The 23,661-nt window shown below is 39.2% G+C and overlaps 1 protein-coding gene across 1 annotated transcript in view; it reads right to left on the reverse strand.

Moving 5' to 3' along the window:
- Positions 1–23,661, reverse strand: part of Pld5 (phospholipase D family member 5) — a 398,582-nt gene that overhangs the window by 158,312 nt on the left and 216,609 nt on the right. Inside the window, exon 3 of the mRNA XM_026390749.2 lies at positions 22,522–22,690. Within this exon, the coding sequence (XP_026246534.1) occupies positions 22,522–22,690 (169 nt within the window). The remainder of the gene's footprint in view (positions 1–22,521; positions 22,691–23,661) is intronic.

Below are 23,661 nucleotides of genomic sequence, written 5' to 3' on the forward strand. Positions count from 1 at the left end.
ATTAAGAGCATCAACATTTACTCTTGTCAGCAATTTGGGGAAAAGAAACTCTAACATATTGCTTCCTCCCACCCAGGAGACTCATACCTAAAAATGTATGCCAAAGAAGCATAAGCATCAGTGTGTGCATGTGTGTGCATGTAAGTGTGTGTGTGTGGTGTGTGTATGTTTATGATTCTATAAGCATTGAAAAATGCAGAAAGTTGCATTTTGGGTATGTTATTGTGCTATTTCTGTGTGCTATTATCCTTCCTTAAGTACACATTTATATACAAATACATTATGTGTACCTTTATATGCATATATATAATATTAATACAAATGTGAATTTAAAGAAAGTTTAAATAAAATTAAAATTACATATTATTATTAAACATATTAAACATATTAATTTGATGATAGCATTTTTTTGAAGCAATACACTTGCCTTTATTTATTTATTTAAATTTGTGACTAAAGAGATAAGACCATATGTAATACAGATCCCCTTTGGACTGATTTTATTAGTTTATTTATTTAACCAATTTTAGTTCAATTTGTTATAAAATTATATTTTACAGTTTATAAGATTTTTCAGTTCATAAGATATACAAACTAAAACACTGAACAAATATACAAAAGGATATAAATATTAATATGTTATTTACTTGAATATTAGTGTCAACTTTTATTCTCAAATGCCCCTGAGATAGGGAGAAGTGTCTTCTAAGAAAATTCATTCAACGTATTTCCTGGTTACCTACTACATGCCAGGGACCGGATAAGTTGGATATCACAAGGGAGACAAGCAAATAAGAAAGCAAGTGCAGCCCAATGTCTCAAGTTCCAGGATGAAAGAAGTACAGATCTAGGGGGAAACCAATAACGGGCCTAAGACACTCAGGAAGAATTCCCCCTAGGAAGCAAGGAAAGTGTGGATATTCCCAACAGAGACCTGTTGCAGAGTCCAGGTGGGAGACAAAGGGCATGAAGTTCTGACTTCATCTAGAAAGCAATGTGGGCCTCTGAAGGATTTTACACAATCACGATCAACTTTTTACTCTAGGGTTGAACATGTAGCTCAGTGGGAGAACATTTGCCTAGCATGTGCAAGACCCTGAGTTCCATCCCCATACCATAAAAAAGTCTATGTGTATTGCTAATATATATTTCTAGAAGAGAACTTGATGCAATTTGTAGAATTATTGACATAGGGCAAAACTGGAGGATTTAAAGTACAATTAAAAAGTTGGTGGGGAAACCAATAAAAAAATAAAAATTTAAAAAAAAATAAATAAATATTTAAAAAAAAAGAAAAGAGAAACACAGGGCAATGGAGTATCAAACTTTGATAGAGACCTGTTTATTTGTTTTTGTGTATATGTCAAAATATGTATAACATTTATTGTGTTTTATCTGAACTCAAAAAAATGTAATGAGTAATCATTTTTCTAAAAAAAAAAAAGTTGGTGGGGGTTTGGTGAGAAATAACGTGGCCTGAGATAGAGTAGTTCAATGACAAAACAAAACAAAACTGGAGGGAATCCAGGTATTTGTGAGATAAAGCAGTGAAAGTGAAGAGTACAATGAGTAGACTTGGGGCTTGACGCAGATGGTGGCTTTGGAGATGGCAGTCAGATCCTCAGAACCTCTCCTGATCTACCATTGGAAATATAGACTTCTTCATCCAAAGCCGGAAGGTGTGCCTTCTCTTCAAGGTCATAAATCAGCCAGAGCTTCAAGAGTTTAGACAGTGTCACAGGCCCAGCTCCTTGGTTGAGAATACCCACTTTTTGGCAATGAGTGCCAAGGATTACCCTACGTGATACTAGCAGAAAGCGTGTGCTGTGAAGATGAGCAGGTTGCCCATATACTTGTGAGTAATAGGCCCCGTCTCATTGGGAGCTTTAATTATTTTGAATAGTTAATCATCAAGATCCTGCCTAATGATGGTTATCTCAATTATGCATCCCATGAGCATGAACATAGGCATCCTTGTCAGGGGTAGATGAAGAGAAATGAACAGGCTCAGAATGCCAATATGAGCCAGGAAATAGCAAGGAATTAAACATCAGGAGCAGCTTGTTTGTAATAAGGCCCTGAGCAGCTGAAATCCTATAGAAGCAAGAAATCCTATAAAGAGTTGCTTGAGCATCCTACACTCTAGCTACAAAAGATAGGCAGACAATGTTATCTCCGCACTGTCATTTAGCAGTGTCTGGAAAAGAGTGGCATCCCCAGCCCAGCATCATCCCTTTGCTACAAAAAAAAAAAAAAAAAAAAATACGACTGGGGCCAGAACTCTTCCACAATTACTTGTTCCTAGTGAGCAGAGGAATTCACACAGAAAAGAGGCAGAATTCCTTCAAAACCTCCCTCTGAGGAGGCTACAGTCTCCTCAACCCAGGGAATGACAATGAGCATGCTCCCTGAATATCCCATGGTCTTAAAGCAGCTCAGGATCCTTAGTCCTCTAACTCCATTTCTGAGACTTGACCCTGAGCAAATTAGCAAAAAGAAAAAATCATTTTGAACAAAGATCTTTACTGCAGCAGCATTTATTCAGAAAAGGGGGAGAGAACTCGAATGCCCCACAATAAAGAGAAATAGTTACATAAATTTAATCTGGTGAATCCACTCCATCGCATATTATGCAGTCAATTAAAAATGTTTACCAGTATTTCTAATACAATGGAAATGTGCTTATGTTATCATGACAAGTTCAAAATTAAGATACAAAATTCCTTATATAATATGAGCATTATGTATATAAATTATGCATAAAATATCAAACTGTCAAAAACATTTTTTGATGGCCATATGGATGATTTTCTTTCTCTTGAATTTCTCTGTAGTTTTCTAAATGTTTTATATAGACTATTTGCTATTAACATAGAAAATCCATTTAAAAGAAAGTACTAAGAAAGATAACCATAGGGAAATAGAAAATGTGGTAGAGAAAACAAACAAGCACACAAGCAAACAAAAACTCATATGAGACAACCTTAAGGAAAGTTATTGTTTAATCTAAAGAACTGGAAAGAGTTTCCTTGGGCTAATGGTTTATTCACATCTATATGCCCAGATTTTAAAAGAATCATAGAGGTTAAAGTCTTGTTAATGATGTGATGTTGCCTCTGAGTTTATATCAGAATAATGATTTCTCTTGGAAATATTCTGACAAGCAAGCAAGAGTCCAGTCAGACTTATTCAACAGATGGGGAAATGGAAGCAAAGAGAAGCAGCAGGAATTCATGAGGAAAGAATAAGGACTTCATAAGGAATGGAATCCCCAGGAGCCTTCGAGCTCAGCTGAGCAGCCAGGAGCAGAGGCAAACCTTGACAAGCTTATTCCCTAGTAGCTCCTTGTGCTGCTCTTCTGAATTCTTGTGCATGATTTGTGTGTCTCTTCCATCATACCCTCTGAGCTCTAGAGATGGGGTAGGGACCATTACTTCTTTGACTTTGCATCCACAGCAGATAGCTTGGTACCTTGATAAATGTTTGTTCAATAGGAAGCACATCTGAAATCATTTAGTTGCCACACTTCAAATGGAAGAATGCTAGTTTATAAATAAGCACTTGCTGAGTGTTGATTTGTGGCAAGAAAAAGATGCTGTTTTAAAACAAGGGGACACTTTCTGTGAGGTTATGCTAGCTTCATGCTGACAATGCACCAGGAGTTCTACTGAAATCATACTTGGATGGAGATGAAAGGCTCAAGAGTCATAACCACTTCAAATCAACAATCATTGAGCTTCCTCCTTCTCTTCCTGGCCATGCACTAGACAACAAAGCCACAGGAATAAATGAGACACAGTCCCCCAAATCCAGGAATACATAGAATGCTCAAACACAAGGTGCTACCCATGTACATCATCACTGAAAGAACAACTATAATAAACAAGATTAAATTGAAACAAGCAAAATTAGGTTGACCAATGGGGAGAGGAAAGTGCCAACCTGACCTGGTCTTTACACTGAGAAAAAATTTTATTGGACAAATTTTACTGGACTGGGATGATTTCAAACAGTGATTTTCAATCCTGGCTGCCCATCAGAAACATCTAGGCATTTGTTGAAAGTGTCAAAGCCTGGCTCCTCTCCAAATATTCTAACCTAACTCATGTGGGGTGGACCAGAGCATCAGTCTATGTTTAAAGCTTCCCAAGTGACTCTGAGTGACAGTCATGGTGGAAACTACCATGTCAGCAGTGGAGGCTGAGAATCTACCTAAAAATAGGAACATTTTTCTTTCTCCTTCCTTCACCTAAATCCTGAAGAATAATTTGAATTTGTACTCTGGGTTGATTTTTTTTAAAAAAACTCTTTTTATAGAAGTTAAAATCCTGATGGAAAATTGAATGTTATTCCTGCTCTAAGATGTGCACAAAGTCAAGTGTCCATTAAATTCAATGTCCTGCACTAGAAAAACAAAAATGAAAACAGCATTAATTTTTTTGTCGTTGTTGCGATCACTGATATATTGTGGATATTTTTTACTGCAGCAAAAATGCCAATTAATATGACATCTATGCAAGAATGAAATATCACCATAGAACTACTACCTGGTCAGGACATAACATTACCAGTATCAGAGTCTTCCCTGTGTTCTTCCAATCCTATGCTTTTCCTTTTTTCCCAAAGGTAAGCATCCCAATAATAACATAAAGATAGAATGACCTTATAGAACTGGAGTCAAGCATTGGAACCAGATCTTGTGCCCAACCCCATATTTAACTTCACTTTACTCTTGTCTTTCACAATAATCAGGTGAAGTATGTTTTCTTTTATGACCATGAGTTTGGAGATCAGCAAGAGGGCCTTGGGGCAGCGATCTCCTCTACACTGTCCATTGTGTAAGATATCAGGAGCTGCATGTAGGTGAACTAATCAGTGATAAGAATTGCCTGATTTAATAAAATTATTTGGTCTTAAAATTTGCCAAACTGGGAAACATCTTATGACTAAGGTTGATGAAGATAAGGTATGCAGCAATTGGCCACAAACATCCACCTGTGAGAAGGCACTCATCAGTCACCCATCTTCCATATGAACTACTCCTAAATCAGCTTTCCAGCAGGGTGGTCTTTTAGGGTGCTGGTTCACCATCTTCCAATCAGCTAGCTCATCCTAATGTTCTTTTACTGACACTGCCTTGCCCCTCAACTAATTGGCTTCCATTGTGGGGCAAACAGACTAAGCCTCTGAACATCACTATCTTTTATGAGCTCTATTTTTTTATTATTTTACAAACATTATCTAACCAAATTCATAAAGCAATATGAGTGAGGCCATTATTATACATATTTTATATATGAAGTTGAGGAACAGAGAAGGTTTTACATTGGTTCAGTGTGACCACAACTACTAAACCATTAGCCATGTTAAATGCACTTAATATCTAGGATTTGGTTAAATGTCCCCCAAAGGTCCATGTGCAAAAGGCTTGGTCCTCAGGGTGGCACTATTCGGAGACGGTGAAACCTAGTGGGTGGCAGTTTGTATTTGAGCATTCCATGTATTCCTGGATTCTGGGGCCTGTGTCATATTTATGTGATGGTTCCACTAAGTACCACCATAGGGTGTGTCCTCAAAGGGGAGTGTGAGACCCTGGGCTCTTCCTCTTCTGCTTCCCAGCTCATGTGGTGAGCAGTATGTCCCACCATGTGCTTGCCATGATGTGATACCTCACCAGTGGCCCAAAGCCATGCCTTTCAATCATGGACTAGAACCTCCAAAACTGTGAGCCAACATAAGCCCTTTCTTTTGATAAGCTAGTTTTTTTTTCAGGTATTTTGTTACAGTGACCTGAAATTGACCAATGTACCTATAATCTTTATGCTACCTGCCTTCTAACACTGCTAGTTTGCCTTTGCTATGAAATCAAATTCTGAGCACTGAATACAAAGAATAACCCATTCTGAACTGAGTCAATTAACAGAAGAGCATTGGTATGCATTGCAAATGTTTCATTGTTATACATGTTTGATTTTCCCTTGAAGATAAAGCAGACTGTAGGTAGTTGTCACGATACTATAGAAATAAATGTGTACCAACTCAGAATCTATATCAGTATAAAAATGTTTTCCATGCTATGTAAGAATATTCTGCTTTCCCTAACTGCCCTACTATATAACCTACTCACCATAATACACTCACAAAATTTAATCTAAAGAATCCAATTTCCACCCACTATGCTTATCTTTTTCCAGGCAAAAGGAAAAGTAGGATATACTGTGATTTTATTTTTCTTGGCTTAAAAAATAATCATAAAGACTAGAAATTTTTATTAAATATTTCACGACTAGGTCACAGAGTGACTGGAAATCTTATTAGACAAATCATAAGGATGTCTGCAAAATAAATATGACAAAGAAAGCTTTATAAATTAGATGAAACCAAAGCCCTTGTCTGTTGGTTAAACTACACTGATAGTCAGGAAGAATGAATACTGCAAGGAGGGAGTGAATGGGATACAAGGTGGCACCTAGAGACCTGAGTCACATGGGTGTGGCTGCCATGGATCATGATGGTAGGGAGAATCCTGCCAACATCCAAGTAAGAGTGCTGAACATTGCCAGGTCCTAAGGGGCTTCCATGTGAAACAAAACCAAAGAGGAGCAAAAACTCAACCAACTGATAATCAATAAAAATGATTCTAGATTTGAGAAGAATATGTTACTTCCCGTGTGGTGAAGATTAAAAATGTCAATTGCAGATTGAAAATGTCAAATGTCAATTGTATGTTTGTAGTTGTTATTGTTTTTAATCTCAGCAGATATAGACTTGGGTTATAGGTTTATTTTCTATGAAGTGATACTGTTCTAAGATCAAATACATTAAAGTCTTACAAGATAACAACTTCTCTAGATAATGCCGAAGCCACAAATTGGGAGGTAAAAAGGTATTCTTGAGCTTATAAAATTCTTGAGAATGGAACTTTGTAGAGTGGTGAATGGATAGCCTGTCCTTTCAGATTTTTACCAAAACTGAAGGGTTCCCTGCATCCCTAAGGATAGAGCAGATGCTTCTCAGTGGGCACAATGATCAAGGGTGGATGAGGAGGTGAGTGAGAGTAAGACAGTTTGTGTGTGTGTGTGTGTGTGTGTGTGTGTGTGTACACATTGTGCATATGCATAAAGAGTTTTAACTAATCAATCAAATAAAATTAAAAGTTCTATATTTAATGGAAATTTTTCTAATCCTTCTTATCTATCCAGAGTCTCACTATTGTCGGTATTGTAATCACCTTTTAATTTTACATGGTTACCACCCCAGTATCTAGCACAGTAGAGCTCATAATAAGAACTCATTATTGGGTAATAGAATTAAACTGACTTACACTAGAGTTTCAGTGGGCACACCAATAAAAGAATGTAAATGGTAACAATATTCGCAGTTTTCATAAAAACTTCTATAGGCACTCAAATGGTTAGACACGATTTTTCACACTTTCCATATATATTCACTAACTTAATCTACACAGCAGTAACATAGGTTGTTATCACCCTGCTTTTGATAATGATGAAATTGAGGTACAGAGAGTTAGTATCTTGCTCAAGGTCACACAGTTGCAATTTCTTGCTTATTTCTACACACTTCCTAAGATCTGCTAACCACTTAACCGTGTAGAGAGAGAGAACCTAGACTGGCACTTTCCAAAATGACCTTCTACATCACTGATCTTTCATACATGCTACTCACTAACTTAAACAAGTCCTGTTCAATTTAAAAAATCATAATTTTTCAAAATCAAACAATTGTGATATATCATCAGTTGGCAATCATGGCTCTCTGGGAGGCCAATATCTAACTGATTTCACATCAGTGCATCTCAGCAAGATTCAGTTATTGCAGCTCATTAATTATTTTATTAGGCAGTTTGGCTCCAGACACCGGTCGGACCACAGTGGAGAACAGCAGCCGCCATTTCGGAGAGATGATGTAATCATCCCCGTGTTCTACTGATCTCAGCCCATTCAACTACGAACAGGTGATAACAGGCTGGTATTTGCCTGCTTCTAGCAGACAGATTTTCTGCTCAGGCTCGGGGCGGGGGTTCTTGTGGAGAATACTCCTAGAGGCTCGTGCCTGGCAAGGCGTGCGCCGGGCACTGAGCAGCTGGATTCGGGTTCCCGGGGCTAACCTGGCCCAGGTCTGAGGAAACTGCGGAGACTGCCGGCGGAGGCCAGCTCCAAGTGGAGCGTGCGCTGAGCTTGGGGCGACTGGGTTCTGACTCCCGGAACAGTTTTGGCCTGGGGCTGGGAAACCCGTGGCGTCGCTCCCTGGAGCCAGCTCCCAGCGGAGAGTGTATCAGATCGGAGAGGCGGGGTTCCGGCTACCTAAGCTGCTTTGGCCCAAGGCTAGGGAACCGGCGGTGACTGCTTCTCAATCAGGGTCCCGCGGGGTGTTGTAGGGACAGAGTGGATCTTCCTCCTGCGCCCAGAGCAGTCCAAGTGACCCGCCGGCGTGGTGCCATGACACCCCAAACGCAGCTGGGGCTGAAGAGAGCAGCCGCCCACGCATAGAATAGGACCAGCGATTCCGCGGCGCAGCAGCCAAGTAACCTCATTTGGAGTAGGGGCTGTGCAGAGCTGCCATCCGAGCAAGCAGGGCAGGCAGACCTGCCGCCAACTGGCAAGACAGGCCAGGTAGCTTGCCAGCGGGGTGGACATGTAACACCGAGGCAGTCGCGTCACACTGGTTGGAGTGGGGGTGGAGCAGGGTCGCTGCCCGGGTCCGGAGGGGGCTCAGCGACCCGTTGGAGAGGTAGTTAGGTACCCCCATTGGGAGTGGGGGCTGTGCAGAACTGCGACCCACCGGCCTAGAGGTCTGCCAGCGCGGTAGACTCGTCACACCAATTGGAGCGGGGGGGCCCAGCTGAGCCGCCACCCACATCCAGATCAGGACCAACGATCCCAGGGCGTGGTAGTTAAGTTACCACAATTGGAGTGGGGGCAGAGCAAAGCCACCACCCGTGCCCGCAGCGGGGGCAGACCTGCGACCGATCAGCGGGGTAGACAGACCACCATAATTAGAGGAGGAGCACAGCCAATACCCGCCCTGCAAGGGAGACTTCCCAACTATACAAGAGCAACATAAATAAATAGGGGGTAAATTTCAAAAACACAACAGTGGCACCAAGCAGAAAGAAACGTCAGCAGTATGAAAAGACAAGGAAAGAAAGGACCACAAGCAATGCAGGTCAACTCAACTTTAGAAGAGGTAATAGCTGCAACAGATGGAATGTCAGATAAAGACATCAGGATTTATATGCTTCAGATGATCTGGAGTCTCAAGGAAGACATGAGACAGCAAAATCAGACAATGAAAGATCACATTGACAAACAAATCCAGGAAGTAAAAGATCAATTTCACAGGGAGATAGAGGTAATAAAAAACAAACAAATAGAAATTCTAGAAATGCAGGAAGCTATAAACCAACTTAAAAACTCAATTGAGAATACTACCAGCAGAGTAGATCACTTAGAAGAGAGAACATCAGACAATGAAGACAAAGTATTTCAACTGGAAAAGAACATAGACAGCTCAGCAAGTCTGCTAAGAAACCATGAGCAGAACATCCAAGAATTATGGGATAATATCAAAAGACCAAATTTAAGAGTCATTGGGATACAGGAAGGCACAGAGCTCCAAACCAAAGGAATAAAAAGTCTTTTCAGTGAAATAATACGAGAAAACTTCCCAGACTTGAAGAATGAGACAGAATCCCAAATCCTAGAAGCCTACAGGACGCCGAATGTGCAAAATCTTAAGAGATCCACACCTAGACACATTATAATGAAAATGTCCAACATACAGAATAAGGAGAGAATTTTAAAAGCTGCAAGAGAAAGAAAGCAGATTACATTTAGGGGTAAACCAATCAGGATAACAGCTGATCTCTCAACACAGACTCTGAAAGCTAGAAGATCCTGGAATAACATATTTCAAACACTGAAAGAAAATGGGTTCCAACCAAGAATCGTGTATCCGGCGAAATTAAGCTTCAGATTAGAAGATGAAATTAAAACCTTCCACGATAAACAAAAGTTAAAAGAATTCGCAGCTAGAAAACCATCTCTTCAAAAAATCCTTGGCAAAACATTACAGGAAGAGGAAATGGAAAATAACTTTGAAAACCAACAATGGGAGGTAGGACAGTAAAGGGGGGAAAGTAGTCAAAGAGGATAACAAATCAGGTTTAGTAACATCAATAAACAAATATGGATAGAAGAACAAACCATATCTCAATAATAACCCTAAATGTTAATGGCTTAAACTCACCAATTAAGAGACACAGGCTAGTAGAATGGATCAAAAAACAAGATCCAACAATATGCTGTCTACAGGAGATGCATTTGATAGGAAAAGATATACATAGACTGAAGGTGAAAGGTTGGGAAAAATCATATCACTCATATGGACCGCGGAAACAAGCAGGAGTGTCCATACTCATATCTAATAAAATAGATTTCAAGCCAAAGCTAATCAAAAGGGATATAGAAGGACACTTCATACTGCTCAAGGGAACCATACACCAACAAGACATAACAATCATAAATATATATGCCCCAAATAATGGTGCAGCTGTGTTCATCAAGCAAACTCTTCTCAAGTTCAAGAGTCTAATGGACCAACATACAATAATCATGGGAGACTTCAACTCACCTCTCTCACCACTGGACAGATCTTCCAAACAAAAGTTAAATAAGGAAACTATAGAACTCAATAACACAATTAACAACCTAGACTTAATTGACATATATAGACTATACCACCCAACATCAAGTAGCTACACTTTTTTCTCAGCAGCACATGGAACCTTCTCAAAAATAGACCATATACTATGTCACAGGGCAACTCTTAGACAATACAAAGGGGTAGAGATAATACCATGCATCTTATCTGATCATAATGGAATGAAACTGAAAATCAATGATAAAAGAAGAAAGGAAAAATCAAGCATCACCTGGAGAATGAACAATAGGTTGCTGAGTGATCAATGGGTTTTAGAAGACATCAAGGAGGAAATTAAAAAATTCCTAGAGTTAAATGAAAACACAGACACAACATATCGGAATCTATGGGACACATTGAAAGCAGTTCTAAGAGGAAAATTCATTGCTTGGAGTTCATTCCTCAAAAAAAGAAAAAACCAACAAATAAATGATCTCATACTTCATCTCAAAATCCTAGAAAAAGAAGAGCAAAACAACAGCAAAAGAAGTAGAAGGCAAGAAATAATTAAAATCAGAGCTGAAATTAATGAAATTGAAACAAAAGAAACAATTGAAAAAATTGACAAAACTAAAAGCTGGTTCTTTGAAAAAATAAATAAAATTGACAGACCCTTAGCCATGCTAACGAAGAGAAGAAGAGAGAGAACCCAAATTACTAGCATACGGGATGAAAAAGGCAATATCACAACAGACACTTCAGAAATACAGAAGATAATCAGAAATTACTTTGAATCCTTATACTCCAATAAAATAGAAGATACTGAAGGCATAGATAAATTCCTTGAGTCCTATGATCTGCCCAGATTGAGCCAGGAGGATATAGACAACCTAAACAGACCAATAACAATAGAGGAAATAGAAGAAACCATCAAAAGACTACCAACTAAGAAAAGCCCAGGACCGGATGGGTATACAGCAGAGTTTTACAAAACCTTTAAAGAGGAACTAACACCAATACTTTTCAAGCTATTTCAGGAAATAGAAAAAGAGGGAGAACTTCCAAATTCATTCTACGAGGCCAACATCACCCTGATTCCGAAACCAGACAAAGACACTTCAAAGAAAGAAAACTACAGACCAATATCTCTAATGAACCTTGACGCAAAAATCCTCAATAAAATTCTGGCGAATCGGATTCAAATATATATCAAAAAAATTATACACCATGATCAAGTAGGATTCATCCCTGGGATGCAAGGCTGGTTCAATATACGGAAATCAATAAATGTTATTCACCACATCAATAGACTTAAAAATAAGAACCATATGATCATCTCGATAGATGCAGAAAAAGCATTCGACAAAGTACAGCATCCCTTTATGTTCAAAACGCTAGAAAAATTAGGGATAACTGGATCATACCTCAACATTGTAAAAGCAATTTATGATAAGCCACAGGCCAGCATCATTCTGAATGGAGAAAAATTGAAGGCATTCCCTCTAAGATCTGGTACAAGACAGGGATGCCCTCTCTCACCACTTCTGTTCAACATAGTCCTCGAAACACTGGCTAGAGCAATTAGACAGACAAAAGAAATTAAAGGCATAAAAATAGGAAAAGAAGAACTTAAATTATCACTATTTGCAGATGATATGATTCTATACCTAGCAGACCCAAAAGGGTCTACAAAGAAGCTATTAGAGCTAATAAATGAATTCAGCAAAGTGGCAGGATATAAGATCAACACGCATAAATCAAAGGCATTCCTGTATATCAGCGACAAATCCTCTGAAACGGAAATGAGGACAACTACTCCATTCACAATATCCCCCCAAAAAATAAAATACTTGGGAATCAACCTAACAAAAGAGGTGAAAGATTTATACAATGAAAATTACAGAACCCTAAAGAAAGACATAGAAGAAGACCTTAGAAGATGGAAAAATATACCCTGCTCATGGATAGGCAGAACTAACATCATCAAAATGGCGATATTACCAAAAGTTCTCTATAAGTTCAATGCAATGCCAATCAAAATCCCAACAGCATATCTTGTAGAAATAGATAAAAGAATCATGAAATTCATATGGAATAATAAAAGACCCAGAATAGCAAAAACAATACTAAGCAGAAGTGTGAATCAGGCGGTATAGCGATACCAGACTTCAAACTATACTACAGAGCAATAGTAACAAAAACAGCATGGTACTGGTACCAAAACAGGCGGGTGGACCAATGGTACAGAATAGAGGACACAGTAACCAATCCACAAAACTACAACTATCTTATATTTGATAAAGGGGCTAAAAGCATGCAATGGAGGAAGGATAGCATCTTCAACAAATGGTGCTGGGAAAACTGGAAATCCATTTGCACCAAAATGAATCTGAATCCCTATCTCTCGCCGTGCACAAAAGTTTACTCAAAATGGATCAAGGAGCTTGATATTAAATCAGAGACACGGCATCTGATAGAAGAAAAAGTTGGTTATGATCTACACGCTGTGGGATCGGGCTCCAAATTCCTCAATAGGACACCCATAGCGCTAGAGTTAACAAATAGAATCAACAAATGGGACTTACTCAAACTAAAAAGTTTTTTCTCAGCAAAAGAAACAATAAGAGAGATAAACAGGGAGCCTACATCCTGGGAACAAATCTTTACTCCACACACTTCAGATAGAGCCCTAATAACCAGAATATACAAAGAACTCAAAAAATTAGACAATAAGATAACAAATAACCCAATCAATAAATGGGCCAAGGACCTGAACAGACACTTCTCAGAGGAGGACATACAATCAATCAACAAGTACATGAAAAAATGCTCACCATCGCTAGCAGTCAGAGAAATGCAAATCAAAACTACCCTAAGATACCATCTCACTCCAGTAAGTCTGGCAGCCATTAGGAAGTCAAACAACAATAAGTGCTGGAGAGGATGCGGGGAAAAGGGCACTCTTGTTCATTGCTGGTGGGACTGCAAATTGGTGCAGCCAATTTGGAAAGCAGTATGGAGATTTCTCGGAAAGCTGGGAATGGAACCACCATTTGACCCAGCTATTCCCCTTCTCGGTCTATTCCCTAAAGCCCTAACAAGAGCATGCTACAGGGACACTGCTACATCGATGTTCATAGCAGCTCAATTCACGATAGCAAGACTGTGGAACCAGCCTAGATGCCCTTCAATAGATGAATGGATAAAAAAAATGTGGCATTTATATACAATGGAGTATTATTCTGCATTAAAAAATGACAAAATCATAGAATTTGGAGGGAAATGGATGGCATTAGAGCAGATTATGCTAAGTGAAGCTAGTCAATCTTTAAAAAACAAATACCAAATGACTCCTTTGATATAAGGGGAGTTAACAAGGACAGGGTAGGGACGAAGAGCTTGAGAAGAATATTTACATTAAACAGGGATGAGAGGTGGGAGGGAAAGGGAGTGAGAAGGGAAAGTGCATGGAAATGGAAGGCGATCCTCAGGGTTATACAAAATGTCATATAAGAGGAATGGAGGGGTAAGACAAGATAATACAAATGGAAGAAATGATTTACAGTAAAAGGGGTAGAGAGAGAAAAGGGGAGGGGGGAGGGGAGGGAAGGGGAGGGGAGGGGGGATAGTAGAGAATAGGACAGACAGCAGAATACATCAGACACTAGAAAGGCAATATGTCAATCAATGGAAGGGTAACTGATGTGATACAGCAATTTGTATACGGGGTAAAAGGGGGAGTTCATAATCCACTTGAATCAAACCGTGTAATATGATGTATTAAGAACTATGTAATGTTATGAACGACCAATAAAAAAAAAATAAAAAAAAAAAATTATTTTATTAGGTTCCTTACAGTGAACTCATAAAGAATGGGATGTTTTTACCCAATGAATCAGGTAGCTCTACTAACAGCCTTCGTCATTCATATTTCCTGGCTTTTCTGAACAGTTTTGATTTCATAAATTCCCATCATTTTATCTCATAAATTAGCAATCAAAATGTCCTACAAATTTCAATATTTTATTGGCTAAACTCATCACCCTGACAAAAAGAAACAAAAAGGCTTTGCCTGATCATGTATTTTAATTAAGTTGTAAAATACAGTTACCATGGAACTGTAGATCTCACTAGCCCTTAGCATGGTTGTAACATAGCATAAGAGCACTGTCCAGTTTCCATCAGCACCGAAGGAAACAGACACAATGATATTAACCAGTGAGAGATAAGAAAGACAAAAGGGTTTTTTTTTCAGGGTGAGCATCAAAACAGCAACCCTTTGGAGGAATAGATTTTAAACCAAGGTGTCTATTTTCATACAAACAAAACAAAAACAGGCATTTATCATTCCTATTAATAATGACCATCCACTCACTGTTACAAAATTGCTACTTGTTCAGAGGAAAGACAGATATCATGTACTATGTTCATTTGCAATTATTTCCTGTGGAGCTTGGCCACCACCTATATAATTTCTTGGTGTATTTTGATTATTCCTCTAAATAAATGGGCTGCTTTTTGTTTAAAGTATTTGTTTATTGGTGTGCTGCTTATGAACCCATTTAGAACTATTAGGCTTTGTTGGTTTGGTAGTAAATGCCATGTTTAACTATTTACCCCAATAAAAATATTTCATATATATTCAATATGCTGAGAACCTGAGCCAATGTTTATTATCATATATATTTTGAATGATAGCATATTTATACCAGAACATCTTAAAATTTAAATTGTTTGCATGAATAATTATGGTATTAACATTCTTTCCTTGCATTGTGTGTATACATTGTGTGTGTGTGTGCTCAATGAGCCAATCAGTGTCTATCTCAGTATTGACAAAGTCTTGGTGAAAATAAAAGGATACTCACAGGCACAAACACTAGTGCCCAAAGTTTGAAATGTTAAGTAGAGTGTTGAATTTCCTCTTCCATTGGGGAGATAAAATCAGGTAAAAATGGAAACATTGGCTTTCAGCTAGTGCCTTCTTCTGGGGGGTAAAGGGGAGTAAAATGGTGCCTGAAGAAAACAAGATATGGGGTCTTGAATCTCACCCAAATAGAAATGTTGGGAGCAAGTACCTGTTTCCTTTGTCCATTCCAGATTGCTGCATTGTGAAAAGAGAGGAAGAAAGGGAACTAGGATCTTTAAAAATCATCTTTAAATGCCTAAGAGATTTTTGTACTTAGATAAGTTCTCCTAGACCTTTTACTCTATGTCCTGTTGTCCGTATTGCTTTAGGGGTTGTGGGAAATTAGGGGGGGGGGGCAAAAAAGGTTCCACAATACTCCATTCTGCATACTTGTTCTTTCTTTAAAGTCCACAGCCCATGCCTGGCCCTCAGCCAGTGAGGACCTAGTAAATACAGGACATTCCACAAGAGCAATCACTCGGCCACCAACAGACCAGTGGAAGAAAACATCCTCTCCCTTGCACACACTGGAATCCCCCACCCCCATAGTTCCCACCCTGGTTCACACCATTCTCCATAGGACATAGCCAGGAATAGGTAGTGTGGGGTGAGCTGTTCATATAATCAGCCTCACAGTCCCTTGAATCCATCTAATTCTTAAAGAAATCAAACCCTTCTATCCTTCATTTTTGCAAATGTAGCTCTCTCCCTTGTAAAGGGCAAAGTTTAACTGGACTTGAGCTTAAAGAAAACCAACTGGATTTAAACTGTTAAAGAGTCTGGTGCCTCTAAAGGAAAGAGAAGCAGTTAAGAGGCATCTCTTAGGCATGAGCAGTACAATTCTACTAGGAGATATTAGTTCAAACTGGGTCTTTTCCTGAAGGCTTGCATGCAAGTTCAACAATAGCCAGGTCATTGGAAACAAGATGAAATATTCCATTTGTTGGCAGTAGGTCTATTATTAGAGAGTGACTTAGACTAAGCTTCTAAGTGTTAGCATCTTTCTATGTCAACAACATCCAGTTTAATTCATTCTCAAATCACGCAACTGATGAAGATTCTCTCCTTAACCAAACACAAGCCAGGCTCCTCTGAGGCTTCTCAACTAGGTCTTAACCTTGACTGTGGTCTCAGTCAGATGATTCCATCCACAGCCCCTGCTCCTTTAAAAGACAGGAGCAAACACTAACAAGGTGTCCAATAGTTCAAAGACCTATCCTCAGGATGACTCTAACATCTAAAAAGGTTAAGGCTGTCAAAATAATTTACTATTGTTTTAGTCAACAACCTACTACCCTTCAGTCTGTATGGGAGGGTGGGATCCTGACTTCCATAAGCACCAGTTAGTTAACAAACTCAGATGGGTTTCAAATGCACCAAGGCCCCATTCCCACCTTCTTATAGATGTCTGCTTCTCTCACTCTGCTCAAGCCCTGGCCATTTCACTTCCCTACTCCTTCTCTCTATTCTTACTTCAAAACTCCCATCCATCTTTGCACAGGCCAAAGGTGAGTTTAACTTATGCTGACTCCTCTTTTTTGGTGCAGTCAGTATATTACTGACTAAAATCTATTATTAACACTTTAACTAGTGTGCAGCTGCATTTACCTTTTACACAATCCATTTGCTCACTACTTATCAAATACCGAGCACCTAGTATGTCAGGCACCTATGCCAGGCATCATTATAAAAGCAGACTTAACTTCAGCTGTCCATTTATCCCATTGCCATGTGAGCAAGACAGGCAGGGTGGTGACTTCCATTATGTAACTTAAGGAAGCCTGGCACAGAAAGACCCTAATGACCTGTCTTCTAGCAGATGCTCTCAACACCTATGAAGGTTTGCTGGGCTCATAGAGCAAAAGGTCAGAATGACAGTTCAGCACTTTTCAAACTTATTTGATCACATAAATCACCTGAAGCTCCTGTCAAAATGCAGATTGATTCAAGTGGGGCTGGGTTTTGTGCTGAGAGTTTGCATTTCTTATATTCTTCCAGGTAATAAAGTTGCCACTATATCCAGTGCCAAACTCTGAGGAAAAAGAGTTAGCTCACACCAGAAGGACTAGCATGGAAGGTCAGGTTAAAACCATGCCCAGGGGTGCATACCTGTAATCCCATCTACTTGGGAGACTGGGGCAAGAGGACTGCAAGTTTGGGATCAGGTTTAGCAACTTAACAACTTTTTTTAAAAAAATAAAATTTAAAAAAAGGCTGGAGATGTAGTTTAATGGTGGAGTACTTGCTTAGCATATGGGAGGCTCTGGGTTCAATCCCCAGTAGCAATAAAATAAAGAAAGGAAGGAAGAAAGGAAGAAAGGGAGGGTGGGACGGAGGGAAAGAGAAAGAAAAAAAAAAAAAAAACAAAGAAAAGCCAGAAGTCCTTAGGTTGTTTTGGAAGATTATGTCTCTCTTAAAGAAGGGTCCACAGCCACCCAAGTAGGGATTCCAGTTTGCCTTGAAGCCATCTGAGAGCCTCTGCTCCAGGTATTTGGACCACCTCACACCTCACACTGTAACTGACGTACAGAGGACTCCTCTAGTGCCTCAGCCTATAGAATCCCTTTGAATCCTGCAAATGGGTTTACTGGGCACCTCTGGGGAATGCTGCAGGGTACTAGGAGCTCCAAACACAATCAACTCCAAGTCTAGGTTGTTTTCTGGAATCCTAGTGGCCAAGCAGGATTTAGGTAAAGGTCAGAGAGAAATAGTAATCCGGAGGTGGAGGTGCAAGGAGGGGAGTAATAAAGGTCACTTTATATTTGAAAAGAAAAATCCAGCATTCTTGAGGCATAGCATATTAGAAAAGAGAAAATTAGGCTACCACATCCTAAACTCAAATCTTCCTATTGTGTGGTGGCACACATGGCTTTTTGGTGGTGTATATGGGTTGGGACAGAGCTGTAGATACCACAAGCTCTTAAAATGCAGCAGCCTATACTAGTCACTGCATGGCTCTCTAAGTCAATTAAGGCTTGCAGTTCCTGTTTCTTTCAGTGGCTTAGGGCTGGTCTTCTCTAGGGCTAAGGAAAGACAACTTAAACTATCCCACACCATCAAATCTGCTATAGTAGATAATTCCCAAAGTCCACTGTCAACATTTTCTCCCTCAGGTAAACATGCACACTATACCAGGAGTCTTTTGCCCCTCTCCTGAATCTGGGCTGGCCTGTCACCTGCTTCATTTAATAGAATGTAGCAAAAGTAGTGTTCTGAAATTGAGAGGACTTATAGTTTTCACTTTCACCCTCATGGAATCCAGCTGCCTGAATCTTGGGTTAGATTATTGAATAATGAGACTCCACATGAGGAGAAGGAGAACCATCCAGTCCTCAGACAGCCCAGCCCTAGCCGCTCTCCCAACCAAGTGTGATCATGGGAATGAATCTAGCTGGTACTACTGGAGTCAAAGAACTGTGCAGCCAACACACAGAATCATAGGAAATAATAAGGAAAATATCTTGAAGCTGTTTATTACATTGCAATAGATAACTGAGATAAAGCCATGCAGCACTGCCTTGGGGACTGGGTGGTGATGAAAGCAAGAATCTCATCCTATTCCTCAAGGCCAGAAGCACAGTAAATAAACTGCTTTTGGGGTCTTCAGAAGGGCCATTCACATCAAGAAGACCAGGCTGCTTGGCAACACTACCACCTGCTGTAAAACGGAAAATAAAAATATAACTAATGACCCTGTGGATCTGGCTGACAATTTTAGGGCGGTGATCAAAGTTTTCATAGTATATATAGAGAGTTATGAAAAAGATGAACTAAAGACAGAACTGTTAAGTTTTCCTGCAGAATTCAGAGGAAATATAGAGATCTCTCCACTCAGCAAAAAAATCTCAAAGAGATGGCCTCAGGGTGGTGGGTACATTGTAGACCTCTCAGCTAGACAAAAGAGCTCTGTAATATATATGTAATTTAAATTTTTTCCCAATATATTATGATGTCTTCACAACTCCACAAAACCTTTCTGGCTGGGGAGAGACTGCCCCTAGCTGGACTAGTTAATTCTTAGAGGTTACAAATACCTCTCAGAACTAGTCAGGGGCATGCCTCTGATATGCAAATGATTGAGTCTAAATCCAGATCTCCTCTGTTTGAGCCATACACCCCAGGAGGCAAGATTCCTCTGCCTTAATTATCCCAAAACCAGGTACTAGGAGTCACTTCTATAGCTTACAGTCTGAAGAAATTATTCAAACTAGTCAATCAGGAACTATTTGTGCTGCCCTGTCTTATCTTTCCAAAGATATACCTATATATAGTCTCTGATTTAAATTTTTCTCTTAGTCCTGCCCCTTATGACTCCTGACTACCCTGGTGTCTATATAGTACCCTGGTGTAGTATTCCATGCCTTCTGTCTCTGGTACCTATGAGTATACTTGTTTTTCAGAGTCTTTCCTCGGTCTCTCCTTGTGGCCATACCTGACTGACCATCTCCTAAAACGCTACAGAACAGGCTCCCAGCAATTTGAAGGGTGAAGACCTGGGGCACCTAGGTTCATAGTCTAGGAAAAAGAAAGACAAGTCTGCAAGTTATTTCTAGTATGGATTCTTTTTGCTCATTCAGTGGAACATCTAAAAGTTGTTAAGGGTTTGTACTATGCTGGATTAAAACAGATCAGAGATGGTTTAAAATGAAATGAGGTCTCTGTGGTTTTAAATCCTACTAGCAGGAAGCATACTAAGAAATAAGTCCAAAAGAAAAGCAGATTATTTCTTGTGGAAAAAAAAAAAAAAAAGAACATAGGCTGGGCAGTCGGTTGGTGCAGCTCAGTGGTACAGTTCTTGTCTACCATGTAGAAGGCCCTGGGTTTAGTCCCCAGAATCATAAGAACACAGACACAGATGGTCAGATGGTGGGTGGAGCAAGGGGCTTTTGAAGGCAGCAGATTGGCAAACCAGGCCTAGGGAAAAGAACTAGATCCCAGTCTAGACACATTCCTGTTTGCAGAGTTGGAGAAACTGGTAACACATGCCAGGCTGGATTAAGAATTATCATAGACTGATGACTAAAATGTGCTGTCCCTTTCCACCTTTTTGAACAAAAGTGTCTGTAATTATCCTATCCCTGCTCTAACATTGCATGTTTAGAGTCTGTGTGGGGAGACATATAACTAGTCTTTAGTATACGTGTTTTCAAATCAAGAGAAGCCCATATGGGCAGTTCATTCAGATCTACAGCTGATAAGTCCTAGACATTGAATCTTTCATGTAATGGAACTTAGAAATTAATTTTTTGAGGGAAGAGGTGAGTGTATTTTGCATGTGGAAGAAACATGAATTGCTATGGCCACTAAGTGGCTGAGTATTATTTTCAAAGATGGCTGCCTACAGTGCTTCTTAGTCCTGTATCTGGATGCCATGCCTCCAATCTTGGACTTGTGACTTGCTTCAACCTATGAAATATATGGTGAACAACATTCTGGAATGCCAGAACCAGGTCTTTTAGCAGGCCTTAGAGCTTTAGCCTTTATCTTCTTAGGATCCAGTCACCACATCTGGAGCCCAAGCTAGTTTACAGAAAGATGAGACGTGTGTGAACAAAGACGAGATCCAGCTACCCCCAGACATTCCAGCTACACCAGCTGACAAGCCAGATATGTGTGATCCTTCTTGGATCCTCCAGCCCCAGGCAAGCCCACTCCAGCAAACACTCTGTGGATCAGTGATGAGTCCTCTCTATCAAGCCCTGCCCCAAATCATGAATGTGAAAAATGACTGATATTTTTTAAACCACTATTTGGATGATGCTTGATGCAACAATAAATACTTGAAACAGCTGCGAAATAGCGGACATGGAAACAAGAAGAATGCATGCACGTTTAGCAATTTTAGTAAGTGTACTCAATTCTTTAGTATGAACTTGTGCACTTTGGTTGTTTTTACCTATTTTCTGAAAATTTTGACTTTAAAATAGTAAAAATGAAAAACAGATTTCAAGGCTCCAATAAGTAATGAGTATAGGCTTACTGCCAAGACATTTTTAATTGCAGACATCAAGTCGATGTTACCCTTGACCCATCTAGGACACCTAAGTATAGGGCAGTGATCAAAGGTTTGGACAGGATAGCTCAATGCAACTATCATGGCTGTATCAATATAAACAAAAATACACTAAAACCAGCCAGAATCATTTTCTCACATCCATAGTACTTAATTCAGAAATCACTTAACTCATTTAGTCAGTTTTCTAAGGATGGTTCTCTTCAATAATCACATTTTTGTTTCCTAGTCACCCAAATATGACAGACTCAAGAAACAAGTGATTATTCATTAATGATTTCATTATTATAAAAAGTTGCCTCTGGCCGGACATGTTGGTGCACACTTGTAATCCCAGTGATTCAGGAGGCTAAGATGGGAGAATCATGAGCTCAAAGCCAGCCTTAGCAAAAGTGAGGTGCTAAGCAACTCAGTGAGACCTTGTCTCTAAATAAAATACAAAATAGGGCTGGGGATGTGACTCAGTGGTTGAGTGCCCCTGAGTTCAATCCCCCCAGTACCAAAAAAAAAAAGTAGGCTCTGTAGCCTAGTGGTAAATTATAACACAAATTGACCAAATAAATATTTTGGCAATAAGTTACAGAAATAGATTTGTAAACATGCAGGTTGTGCAAAGCACATTTCTGGTCCTTGCTGTTGACAGGTGCTCTGATGTGAATGGCACTCCTGGAGTCATGTGGCACAATGCTATACAGAGAGCCTACAGTAGGCAAAGTGGAAATATGCTCATGCCCTCAAAAGCCTGGGGTGCTAGTAGGAGCCAAGGAACATATGATTAACCACAACATGTTTAGATAAATGCGATGATATGCACGTACTCATGAGTGAAGGTGGAATTTAAAAAATGAGTTGAGCTTGAGGAGTGGAAGAAAAGAATACTAAAGACTGTAAAATGCACATACGTAAAATTATCACACACAGAGAGAATGCAGCTTACCTGACATGCTGATGGATGAGTGTGGTTGAGATCCCAATGGGAAGACACTATGTCAACAGACTTTTTGGCCATGTTGAGTAAATTCATCCAGCCTTGGAAAAGTGATAAGTGAAATGGTGCATTTTCTGAATAGTTAAGGCCTTCAGGAATATTTTCCACCAGGGCAATTCTTAGAAAAGATTTTGAAAAAACAAACAAACAAAATCTAGTCAAATGTGAAGCCATCAATCTTTCTTTACATTATTTACACAGAGACATCTGGAAAACACTCTTAAATTTTTCTGAATGTACACGTCCTTCATAATTTATGTCTTTCCATCAAAGGTCTTTTAGGTTTCATCTATGCTAATTGTGTTCTGAGAGTTCACATACTTGATGCTCATATTTCAGAAAAAATCATAGTATTTGTCCTTAATGTCCTGTTTCGAATTGACCTTGAAAAAAAAGTCAGTGTTTCCTACATGAGCATCATCTTCTAGTACTACATTCCTAATTTTTACCCTGCAGCAATGTAATTACTTTATAAAATGCTATTTCTGCAAGTTACATGAGGCCACAAATTAAGTTTATATATCTCCAATTTTCAATATGATGTTAGGCTCCTATTGGAATTCAATGAAAGTGATTATTGCTTAACACCTCTATTGATGCTTCCCAGTCTAAGGTAAAAAGTAATACTGAGAAAAAGTAATAAAAACTGCCTGGTGCAAGATTTTATTAAAGTCAAAAATAAGGAATGTATAAAATATTAGCAACAAACAAGCCCTAAATAAACTCAGTTAGCAATATTGTATTTTATCTTTGTATATACTGTTATATATTGGCCACATCTCCACTGTAACCACCTCTCTGAGTTAGCTGAACAATTTTTTTTCCAGTTAAGTATATTCTCCTGCAATTCTTGAGGAAGAAATCCCAAACTTCTTTGACAATATCTGTTATGAGCTTTCAGAACAATAATCTGTTTTATTAATAGCTGCATGCCCAGAGACAGATGCAAAATTGGGGGCTGGAAGTATAGTTCAATGACAGTGTGCTTAGTATGCACCTGGCCCAGTGTTCCATCCCCAGCAAAATAAAAAATAAATACATAATTTGAGCTCTACAATACTCATAGAATAAATTTCAACTTTCAATACA

The sequence above is a fragment of the Urocitellus parryii genome, chromosome 9 (assembly GCF_045843805.1).
Source record: "Urocitellus parryii isolate mUroPar1 chromosome 9, mUroPar1.hap1, whole genome shotgun sequence".
Classification (NCBI taxonomy): domain Eukaryota; kingdom Metazoa; phylum Chordata; class Mammalia; order Rodentia; family Sciuridae; genus Urocitellus; species Urocitellus parryii.